This window comes from Rhincodon typus, chromosome 34 (genome assembly GCF_021869965.1).
Source record: "Rhincodon typus isolate 14 chromosome 34, sRhiTyp1.1, whole genome shotgun sequence".
Lineage (NCBI taxonomy): Eukaryota > Metazoa > Chordata > Chondrichthyes > Orectolobiformes > Rhincodontidae > Rhincodon > Rhincodon typus.
In genome coordinates, this window is record NC_063365.1 from 21148083 (window position 1) to 21160539 (window position 12457).

The 12457-nt window shown below is 42.8% G+C and overlaps 1 protein-coding gene and 1 long non-coding RNA gene across 2 annotated transcripts in view; one reads left to right on the forward strand and one right to left on the reverse strand.

Annotated features, from left to right (window-relative positions):
* The window catches only part of LOC109920365 (cadherin-23-like), a 63209-nt gene extending 52528 nt beyond the window's left edge, over positions 1-10681 (reverse strand). The window contains exons 1-6 of the mRNA XM_048616338.1: positions 10563-10681; positions 10322-10382; positions 7903-8051; positions 6142-6277; positions 5459-5847; positions 3796-3897 (exon numbers count right to left, since the gene is read on the reverse strand). Coding sequence (XP_048472295.1) covers positions 3796-3897; positions 5459-5847; positions 6142-6277; positions 7903-8051; positions 10322-10382; positions 10563-10598 — 873 coding nt within the window. The 5' untranslated portion in view covers positions 10599-10681. The remainder of the gene's footprint in view (positions 1-3795; positions 3898-5458; positions 5848-6141; positions 6278-7902; positions 8052-10321; positions 10383-10562) is intronic.
* LOC125486863 lies at positions 792-3794 on the forward strand. Its single transcript, XR_007265485.1, has 3 exons — positions 792-989; positions 1163-1264; positions 3655-3794. It is a non-coding gene; the product is annotated as an uncharacterized LOC125486863 (long non-coding RNA).
* Positions 10682-12457: the final 1776 nt, after the last annotated feature.

Here is a 12457-nt window from a genome sequence, read left to right on the forward strand (position 1 = left end):
TATTTATCCCACAATCAATATCACAAAAAGGACGATTCCTTGCTCATTTTCACACTGCTGCTTGTGGGAGCTTGCTGTGCACAGATTGGCCTATCCCACTTGCACTGTAACAGTGACCACACTTCAAAAGTGCTTCATTGACTGTGAAGAGTTTTGTGATGGCCTGATATTGTCAAAGTCAGCACACACAATCATTATGGAGTGGCATGGTGGCTCAGAGATTAACACTGCTGCCTCACAGCATCTGGGTTCGATTCCAGCCTCGGGTGACTCCCTGCGTGCGGTTCACACATTCTCTCCGTGTCTGCGTGGGTTTCCACCAGGTGCTCTGGTTTCCTCCCACAGTCCAAAGATGCGCAGGTTAGGTAGATTGGCCACACTAAATTGCCCATAGTGTTCAAGGAAGTGCAGCCATGGGATGCAGGATTACAGGGATAGGGTAGTGGGATGAGTCTGGGTGGGATGCTTTTTGGAGGGTTGGTGTGGACTCAATGGACCAAATGGCCTGCTTCCACACTGCAGGCAATGATTCTTTGTTAGTGCAAGACCTTTAAGATGCTTAAGGGAACACAGAAAACTCTTTTCACTCACTTCTGTGGTCACTGGAATGATCCTGCCCCTTCATAGGAAATCCCGCCTGTCTTCTGAAGAGAAATTGCAACATCAGAGTGTCGGGAATTCAACATAAAGAACTGAAACAAGGATGAAATAATCAGAGAGCATCTGGGAAAGATGCCACAGTGCTTCTTCTTGGCAGAGTCTCTGATAATCATTCCTCGAGTTCTTTATACTTCTAATCACTGTTTCAACTCCCTCAGTGGCTGTAATCACTGAATCGCATTTAAATTGCTGCCTTTTATTGCTTATCTTTTGACGAGCAGATCTTTTAAACAGTGAAGATGATAAGTGCTATAGTTCTGTTCTTCAATTTTCTCAGGCTGATGTTTTGTTGTTTGTTGAAAACAGTTCGCTCCAGTGGTGGAAAAGGGGTGAGTAGAATGCAGTTTATGAGATGGTAGCTTTAAAACAGCAAAGTATTAATTTCTACAACTTCTCTTTCCTTTGATGATGTGCTAATGCAATAAACTCAGAACTGAGTGCTGTCGGTTGTTAGCTGAGGAAAATTTAATATGACCATCATTTCTGGAATGTTTTATTACAGTTGCCAGCCCTATATTCCTGGAGGAGCCCAGACTATACATATGCCTTTTCCACAGCTGGAGGCCAAAACCTCAGAATAAGTGGATAGCCATTTCAGACAAGGGTGAGAAGACCTTTCTTTAGTCTAAGGGTTCCAAATCTTTGGAACTCTCCGTCCTCAGAAAGCTGTAAATGCTCAGTTATGAGATTCATTTTAAAGATTGACAAGAGTTTTGGATACTAAGGTAATTAAGAGAAATGGGGATACTGCAAAAGATAGAGTGGCGCTGGAAGATCCACCATTGTTTAGAACAGATGTCTATGGTCTATCCTATTGTTATTTCTTATGGTACATGGAAATTAAAATGGAAGACAGACTTGAACCACATTATTATTGGTTCCATCTACGTCATAGAGCCTGAATTCTAAGCAAAATGTGTCAAACTTTAGGTTGATGCAGAATAACTACAATCGCCACGACTTGGAAATCCTCAGAGTTCCAGAAGGTCAGTGTAAAAGGTGACCATTCAGCAGACTGTACCTGTACTAGTCCAAAATGGTGGATGGAGTTGTCTACTCACTATGGCTTTGACACTTGAATATTTTAATAAGGTTTATGTGAGATTTGTAAACAATGGGCACATAGAGCAGAAAGATTCTTAAATCTTGTCTCCCAGAAAGGTGAACATTTAGCTGAAATCCTTATGAACACGAGTTGTCCCATCAAATCCTGATTGGTTCAGATGTGTGACAGCAGTATGTCTTTTTCCAGAGAAGCACAATTTTATTTTCTTAAATGACACTTTATTGATGCATTCCGGCCAGAGTTGTGTGCTTTTTAAGAGCACGATCTGAATTCCTGATAGTGTGTTGACTGTTGAATCACCTCTTGCTCAATCAGTGTCTTGGCATGCAATGTGCAATCCTGATGCCTTTTAGAGCATTTTAGAACAAAAATATTGACAACTTTCTTACTGGCATAAAATAAAAAAACACCTTGCCGGTGCACAGCGTCTTTTAAAACTTCAAGGTGCTACAGAGTACTTTACAGCCAAAGTCATACTTCCCGAAGTGTAGTACCTGCTGCCAAGTTGGAAATGATACAGTCAATTTGCACATACAAGCTCCCAAAGACATTCAGGATAATGACCAGGTCATCGTTCTATTGACAAGGGTTAACTATTGGCCAGTTGAACAGGGCACAAGTCCCTGTTCTTCAACACATTGCCCTGAGATTGTGTTGCCCTTTCCTAGTGGCCTTCCAGAAGGAGGTAGTGAGCCACCTCCATAAATCATTGTGGTCCACATGCTGAAGTTGCTGTCACAGTGATGACAGAGAGACAGTTCCAGGATTTTGACCCAGCGACAGCGAAGAAATGGTGACACATTTCCAAGTGACTTGGAGGGGAACTTGCAGGGGGTGGTGTTTCCCATTTATCTGCTGCCCTTGTCCTTCTAACTTGGGGGTTTATGAGGTGCTGTCAGAGGAACTCTACGACTTTACACGCCCAGCAGAGAGAGCAAATGTGACCCAATAACATGCAATACACAGGGTTCCACTAACACAGAACAGATTACTCCACACAAAACAGCAAATGATACACATAATTTACCTTCTGCTCATCCATGATAAGAGAAAAATAAAATAAATGATTTATTAGTCAAACATGTTACATCAATCATTTCAAAACAGAAGCAATGAAAAACGTCAATGATGTAAAATCTTAGCCGCTGCGATAACATGACTCAGTCATTTTCCCAAGAGCTTTGCTGTCTGCAATGCTGCTTCTGAAATGTTCTGAGGAAAGAGACAACCTTTTACATCAGCCACATGGCAAACATACCCCACCTGAGAAATTTTAGCAAGAAGGGTCTTGCCCTTTGCTGGATTGATGAAGCCCACAGCTCTTCCATCATTAGGCTCCCATTTTGTATTGCTGGAGCTGATGTCATTCTCAGGCATCCTGAAGACCAGTGAGAGGATGAACACCTCTGTCAATAATACAGCAGCTGGCAGGGAAGGATGGGCTGGGAGGTGCGTGTGGGGGCTTGTTAGAGTCAATGAGAAGGATCCAGAGGGGGACTGTGTAAGAGGGTGGAGAGGAGAGTTAGGAATGGGGTAGGAGTGGCTTTCGGAGGGTTTGGGGAGGGAAGCAGGAGGGGATTTGGGATGGGCCTTGGGAGATGGAGTGGGGAAAGTGGGAAGCGTTGGGAGAGAAGACAGGGAGGGTTAGGTTTGAATGATGAAGGGCAGGAGGATGGGGGTATTGGGAAGGGGAATGAAGAGGAGAGGGACGGAGGATGGGGAGTGTTAGAAAGGGAATGGGCTAGTTGAAACTGAAAGTGGTGTGTCTATATATAAGAATGGAATCGCGAATAGTACTCTGATCAGATGAGTCTACATTATAACTGTCATTTTACAAATTTAATAGGTCGATAAGCACTTACAAAATGTATTCCACACATCCTAATTTCTGGACCCATGAATCTCATTAAAATCCTGCTCCTCTCCAGGTCCCAAGAGTCCGTGGTTAGAAGACTAATGACAGCTATTGCTGACGTCATGAATTTATGAATAAAATGTGAATTTATTCTTGTTATATCATAAAATTACATGCAGTGATATTCCCTTTTGAATAAATTGTATATCCTTACCACAGTGGAGTCTTTTTTGGGTCCCCCATCGTCTGCAATGACTGTGATCAGGTAATAATCTCCCTTCTCCCGATCGATCTGACCCCGGACAGTTATCACTCCCTGTGGGAGATAACGAGAGGAGGGACAGTGATACACTCTATTCACAATCCAAACTCTTCAACAGCCTGATGCAGAACTGGGCAGGATGTTGCTGAAGTGGTAATGTCGCTGGACTAGTAATTCAGAAATCTAGCTGAATGATCTGGGGACATGCATTCAAATACCAATATGGCATAAAGTGAAATCTGAACTCAATAATAATCTGGAATTGTTTTAAAAAAATATCAGCTGGCCTAATACAGACTATGCAACATGCTGGTGGAACCACTACCTACAGCATTGTCATAAAAACCCATCTGCTTCACTTTAATGTCCAATAGGGAAGAAGGGAGTTGATTAGCTCAATTGTCTGGAGTTTGCAATACAGAGTTAATGCTAACAGTGTGGGTTCAATTCCCGCACCAGCTGAGGTTACCATGAAGGACTCTCCTTCTCATCCTTGCCCCTCAACCGAGGAATGCTGACCCTAAGGTTAAACCACCACCTGTTGTTTCTCTCTAAGTGTCGGTCTTTCAAATGGCCTGCACACAAGTATGAGAAACTGCAGATTTCCTTCCACACAGTGCAATGTTTCTAGAATAACATTTTCATCAGGGCGGAGTGATTCTTTTTGTTCCTATCATGTGATGTGGGCATAGCTGGCTAGGCCAGCATTTAATGTCCATCCCTAATTGCCCCGGAGAAGGTGGTGGTGAGCTTCCTTCTTGAACCACTGCAGCCCATGTGCTATAGGTAGATCCACAATGCTGTTAGGGAGGGAGTTCCAGGATTTTGACCCAGCGACAGAGAAGGAATGGTGATAGGGTTCGAAAGTGAGCGAGAACAAGACTTCAAGCTCAGGTAAACAGTGTGTCTGTAGTAGAATCAGTCTGACCCTGAATATAGAAACATAGAAAATTGGTGCGGGAGGAGGCCATTCAGTCCTTTGAGTCTGCACCACTGTTCAATATGATCATGGCTGATCATGCAATCCCACTACCCCAAATTGGATGGATACATTGGAATATTGGAAGAAAAGTTTATTACTCTTTGCAATGAGTTTGCAATCTCCCACCCTCTCTGTGCTTGACACCAAGAATGTGGAGATTTTTACATCTGTTCCAGAGATGAGGGTATCATTTGCTGCACAACATTGAACTGAATGGCTCGTTCGGCCATTTCAGAGGGCAGTTAAGAGTCAACAGCACTGGCATGGGTCTGGAGTCACATCTAGGCAAGATCAGGTAAGGACAGCAGATTCCCTTCCCACAAGAACATTAGAGAATCAGATGGGTGTTCTGTGTTTTGTGATAATTGACCGTGGTTACACAGCTAACATTAGGCTAGCTTAATTTTTGTTGAATTCAGATTTCACCATCTGCTATGCCCATGTCCCCAGAACATTAATCTAGGATTCTAGATTACTCACCCAACGACAACACCACCATCTCTACAAAATACTGTTTAATGAATATCTACCCCAGTACCATATACCTATAAGAAAGGAGCCCAAGACTGGGAATGAAACTCTGAATTTAAGATACCAAGAGACAGTACAGGACTACAATTGCAACATACTCACAGTAACTCTGTTTATTTGGAACAAGGACAAAGTGCGGGCAGAGGTGTCAGGGTCGAACCTATAGGTGATCAGATTCATGTTGTCAGCAGACTGAGCTTGGATCTGGACCACTTCAGTCCCAGTTGGGATGTTTTCCATTAGTGTAGCTTCATATGATGCATTTGTAAACTGCACAGGCTCATCCAACTCATTGAGCAAGGTGATGTAGACAGTGCAGTAACCTCTGTTGTACGGTGCAGCTTGATCCATGGCAGAGATATTCATGAGGTAGCTGGTCCTGGTTTCATAATCAAGGTAGTTCCCTGTGGTGATGAGGCCTGTACTCTCATCAATGGCAAACTTCTTCTCTGAGCCAGACAGGATTGTGTAGGTGACAATGCCTCCATCTCCTGGGGTGGGGAATACAAAAACAGTGGAACAGTGGATCAGGTAACATCTCCTCAACGCTCCTATTTTTGCACTGTTCAAAGATCTTGTGTCATTTGATATTTGATGACCCCAAAGTCCATTGAAAGATATGTAAAGTTCAAATTATTGCTGTTGCTGCTATCCCCCTTCCCCCACTCATCACATCCGGAATTTTGCCATGACTGGTTGAACACATTCATAAGGATTGTACTCAGCCAGCTAACCCTGAATGGCCACACCATTTAACTTTAGATTGAGAGAGTTAGTTGATTTACCAGTGTCCCTGTCGGTTGCTCGGACGACAATGACTGATGTGCCAATCCCTGCGGTTTCCCTCAGCCCTAGTCGGTTATACTGTTGCTGGGTAAATACTGGCTTTTCATCATTCACATCCTCCACATATATGATCACCTAGACAAGGAAAAGGTCAAATCAAGGGCATGAGAATTCACAAAGAGACGATGACCAAATTATCAAGACTCTGTCCATTCCTAAATGGTTGAATTAAAAGTATCTCTGATCTTCCTCTTTTATGCTGAAGATACATTGACCACAAAAAGTTGGGATTTACATCACTGTCTTTAGCTCACCAAATCTAAGCTTAGAACTGGGTTAAAACAACAACTGTGTTAGAACAGCAACTTGCAAAGTCAGCGAACATGATCAAAGACCCTTCCCACCCCGGTTATAATCTCTTCCAACCTCTTCCGTCAGGCAGAAGATACAAAAGCTTGAATACACGCACCGACAGATTCAAGAACAGCTTATTCCCTGCTGTTATTAGACTTCTGAATGGACCTCTCAAGTTTTAAATTTAATGTTGATCTCGCTGTCTGTGCACCTTCTCTGCAGCTGTAACATTGTATTCCTCGCTCTGTTCTGTCACCCTAATGCAATTTGTACAGTAGGATCTGCCTGTACTGCACACAAAACTAAACTTTTCACTGTACCTAGGTACATGTGACAATACCAAATCAAATCAAAAAGTGTTGCAGTGGTAGTGTCTCTGAAGGTAAGGGCTCAAGTCCAACGTACCCCTAAGAGGGGTGACTAACATGTCCAATTAGGTGATTAAAATAATAATAAATTGCTCCCATAATCATGGGTAGAGGTCTCTAGAAACTTAGGGATCTATTGTGAGAATGTCATAGACAAGCACCAAGAATAATCACAAAGGGAATAATGAGGGTGAAAATATAAAAGCTTGTGGTCATTCTGTAGGTGTGCTGTGCTCAGTTCTTAGCAATGTCACTTCCAACTTCAACAGCTAAATTATGAAAAGGGATCAGATAAACCAGTGTTGCATTCCCTGGAATTGAAAAGGTTAAGGGATTAATTTTATTCAATCATGGGATATGGACCTCACTGGCCAGGCCAGTATTTATTGCTCATCCCGAATTTGCCCAGAGAGCTGTTGAGAGTCAACCATGTTGCTGTGAGTCTGGAGTCACTTGTAGGCCAGACCAGGTAAGGATGGTAGGTTTCTTTCCCTAAAAATTCCACTATCCCCTTAATGGGATTTGAACCCAGGGCCCAGAGCATTACCTGGGTCTCTGGATCAATAGTCGAACCATGATACCAAGAGGCCATCACCTCCCCCACACTAGTTGACATTTGGAACTCTCTTCAGTCAAACGCAATTGTTAATTTCAAATCTGAGATTGACAGACGTTTGCTAACCAAAGATATTAAGAAATCACTATGGGGCAAAGGGGTGGAGTATTATGGAGCTACACCAACCATGATCTCATTGGCTGAATATGCTCCAGGAGTTAATTAAGTGGCCTGCTCCTGTTCCTAAATGAAGATTAACAATAGTCTTAACCCAGTCCTAGGGGTATACGGATGGAAATGTGGAGAGAAGACATAGGCAAATGGGACTAGCATAAATTGCGAAAACTGGGCAGCATAGGCAAGTTGGGCTGAAGGGCCTGTTTTGATGCTGTAGACCTCTATGACTCTAAGACCCACAGCATTAGACAGAGAGCACTTGATGACAGCTTGTGTCTATGAATGAACTGAAGATGTGTCCTTACTCTGACAGTGCTCCTCATCCTGCCAAAGTCATTGTTGTAGGCCTCCACTTGCAACACATGGGTAGTGCTGCTCTCTCTGTCCAAAGGGCGGGAGCCCCTGGAGATGAGCCCAGTGTCAGGGTCAATCTGAAAGTTATCGTTGGGATTTCCTAGAAACACAAGGAAAATTGAACGGTTAAAAATATATCTCCTTGACCAAGCTTCCTGTAACTACCACAAACATTAACGTCTTTTTATGCTGGCTTCCTCTGAAGTGGATTCATGAGATGGAATGTAACATTTTACAGGATGCAGCCTGCATCAGCTCAACAGTTAGCTGAAATCATGGCAATTCTCGGAAGAGGATTTTATAGATAAGAAAAGCCTTTACACCTTGGTCATCAGTCAATAAACTTGAATCTTAACTCTTGTCTATTCAAAATAATTTTTCTAATACTTTATTTCACTCTTTCATTTCAATGACTTATAAATTGCCAAGAGATCACTTCAGTCTCTGAGGCACTCTTTTAGAGCTTACAGAGGATGCCTCTGGAATTATGACTTGGGGACAGCCAACTGAGTCAAATCAGGCTTCCTACCTCTGGATTCACCACACAGTAAAATTAGAACACTCAATGACCCTCAGAATTGATGCCTATGGTAAATAACCAGACTTTTTGAAAAACCAGTACCAGACTTTGTGAATAATTGATACTAAACACTGGGTTTACAGCTCAAACAGAAGATTTAGGAATTTATTCCTCCTACAGTGACTTTAGCAAAGCAAAGTTAAACAAGGTAATCTAATTAATGTCTAAAATTTAAACCCAATCCTTAATTCTATTCCCCACTCTCACACAAAGACATACAGACAAACAGATACAATTAAGCGATAAATCAAGAGGGAAAAGAAATGAGATGTAACTGGTCAGGTCACTTGAGCAGATTCGACAATCCATAACAAAAACATAATGGTCACCGGACCCGAAACATTAACTCTAATTTCTCTTCACAGGTATTGCCATACCTGTTGAGATTTTCCAGCAATTTCTGTTTTTGTTTCTGATTTCCAGCATCCACGGTTAGTTTGGTGTTTATCAACAATCCTTAACATTGGCAACATATGGGATTATATCTTGCTTGGTTTCAGATGACATTGATGCATGCACATAGCTTCCAGTAGGCACTGAGGAATATTCATTTTATTCTTATAACTGGGATTCCATTCTCTGAACTTTCATTAAGTTGATAATGAGAGAACAAGCAGGGAGCAATCAAAACTCCATCCTGTAGTTTTCTGACTTAAACACCATCCAAAAACCAGCTCAAATCTGGCCACTCCCTGTTAGACTAACCATCTTTCCACTAGGTCCCAGTTAACATTCAGCATCTGCCATCTTTTTTATTATTCATTAACGGGATGAGGATGTCGCTGGCTCAGCAGCATTTATTGCCCATCCCTAATTGCTCAGAGTGCAGCTCAGAGTCAACCACATTGCTGTGGGTCTGGAGTCACAAAAAGGCCAGACCAGGTAAGGATGCTCGAGCACAAAGACTTTGCGGAACTGAAGCGTCTATGGAGCACTTTTAACGTGAATCAACCTGCAATTAACTTTCAGGCCTGGCCTCATAAACAAGTATCAGTTTGTTTCTTCTTTTCTTTAAGAACATCGCCTGCTCTCACAGTCCAAAGGCTAACTTTCAAATCTCAGGTCACAGTTCACAGCTCCAAACCAAAAATGATTAAAGGAATAAAATAATAAAAATTCAGTGAGGGTCCTGACATTTTTCTGTCTTTGTTACAGGAATCTGAGACCAATCTAACTTGAGAGTTCTCTTTTTATTTATTTATTCATTCACAGCATATGAGCAGCACTGGTACGGCCAGCATTTGTTACCTATCCCTAGCAGCCCTGGAGAAGCTATGGTGTGGAGGTGCCAGTGTTGGACTGGGGTGGACAAAGTCTGAAGTCACCTGACGAAGGAGCAGCGCTCCGAAAGCTTGTGATTTCAAATGAACCTGTAGGACTATAACCTGGTGTCGTGTCACTTCTGACCTTGCTGTAGAGAAGGTAATGGCTCACTACAGGTGGTCCTGACCTGTTCTGGCCTACATGTGACTCCAAACCCACAGCAATGTGGTTGACTCTTAACTGCCCTCTGGGCAATTAGGGATGGCTAATAAATGCTGTCTCGCCAGCCATGTCCACGTTCCAGAAATTTTTTAAACAAAAGCACACAGAAGTGGATTTGCATCACTGAGAGAAATCCTTTTATTGAACACTATCTAAACTGATTTTGTTTGAAGAGTTTGGAGTGAGTTTGGACAACCAAACTCCAATGAAGAACACATCTGTTTCTTACTTAAACAACTCCTTCAATTAAATTCTGATTCTTTTTGCTAAGCAAAATAAATGGAGCAGATACAAGTCAATGTTACCTGAGAGAATTCTGTACAAAACCTTCCCATTAACTCCTTCATCTGTATCAGTGGCTTCCACCTATTAAAACAGAGAAAAGGCAGATTCAGCAAAAAGCAAATCACAGGCTACACCTCCCCACTGCATCCTGCGTTGCAATTTGAAGCTTTATTCTGACATACTGCAAGCACCTGTGAAATCACTGAGCTCAACCCAATTCCTCTGATGAAAAAGCAAAATGCCTTGCGTTGACAGACTTACCGTCGGGAGCTCAGAAAGTTTATTTGATTCAGTCATTCTTGGGATTCTGGCATTGCTAGCTAGGCCAGCACTTTTCACTCATGCCAAGTTGCTCTTGAGAAGGTGGAGCTGGGCTGCCTTATTCAATGGTTGCTGTCCATCCGATGGAGGGACGCCCTCGGAGACGTTAGGGAAGGAGTTTGAGGATTTTGACCCAGCAACGCTGAAGGAACGGCAATAGATTTCCAAGTGGGGATGGTGAGTGGCTTGGAAGGGAATTTATAGGCAGTGGTTTTCCCATGTATCTGTTCCCCTTGTCCTTCTAGATGGTAGAGTTTGTAGCCAAAGGAATCTTGGCAAGTTGGAGCAGTGCATCTTTTGGATGGTACACAGTTGCCTTTTCCTTAGGATGGAGGCTTTCAAGACTAGGGGGCACATTTTTAAGGTGACAGGAGAGAGATTTCAAAAAGATATGAGGGGAAAACTTTTTATGACACAGAAGGTGGTTTGCGTGTGCAATGAACTTCCTGAGAAAGTGGTGGATGTGGGTAATTACAACATTTAAGAGACATTTGGATAGGTACATGAATAGGAAAGGTTTGGAGGGATATGGGCCAGGAGCAGGTAGGTGGGACTAGTTTAGTTTGGGCTTATGTTCAGCATGGACTAGTTGCACTGAAGGGTCAGTTTCCATGTTGTATGACTCTATGTTACTGCAGAGTACACTGATGTTGCTTTTAGTTCTGAGGAGAAACATTGATTGGATGACTGACAGAAAGCGTTGCTGTTTCATCTCAAACTGTAGAATCAGGTTTTTGGTTTTGAATCAGTCAGAAATAAAGACATGACAAATAAACGACATTATGACAGTGAAAGTCAAGGATAATAGATAACTCACAACACAAAGCAAACTAAACTAAAACAAAATAAAACAAAGAACTGCGGATGCTGAAGATCTGTAACAAGAACAGAAATTACTGGACAAACTCTGCAGGTCTGGGAGTATCTGTGGAGACAGAAACAGAGTTAACGTTTCAAGTCCAATGACTCTTCATCAGTTCTAAAGCTAAAAGTTAAGTTTGAATTTGAGGTGTGGCTTGACAAATCATTCAGAATGTTTACATAAATTATTCAGAAAAAGTTCAGAACGTGAACACCCTCTTTTCTGTTCATCACCTTTCCCAAAACCTGCTCACAGCACAGCAAACCTACTTTTATCTATTTACCTTTATCGCGAGCACCCTCCTAGCAATTATCTCTCTCTTGACTTATCATCCACAATCTGTTTGTTTGCCTATCCCTTTTCTCCCTTTCTCTCTCTCTCTCTCTCTCTGAACACAATCTCCATTTACAGGGAATCCTCAATATATGAATGTCCAATTTACAAGCGCTCATACTTACAAACACGATCCCGTAGAGAGGTGTAATTTTAAAGAACTGGAATTAGCTTTATTGTCACGTGCACTCGAGGGAGCGCAGTGAAAAGTTTGCAATGTCGCCGCTTATGGCACCATCTTAGACACAAGATACCTGGGTACAGATTCTTAAGTATTTTGGTGAAAAATTGAAGGAATAGTAAATAAAAGGCCAGCATAAGAATAAAAAGAAAAGAAAGTACTCGAATTACAGTCCTTTTCATCTCCGTCCGTGCCAGCATCGAGCTTCTGGAACGCGCCAGGCCGAATCTCCAGACTGCACGTGACTTCAAAGCTTGAGGCGTTGCTTCCAGTCCATAACGGACTCGCCTTCCCCCGCGTCATCCTCCGGCCCGGGACTCCATTCCCACCTGCGCCATCCTCCGGTCGGGGACTCGTCTCCCCCGTGCCCCCCTCTGGTCCAGGATTCCCCTCCCCTCGCGCCGTAACCCCTTGCCCCGCTCTCTCCTCTAGTCTGGGACTTCCCTCCTTCTGCGCCGT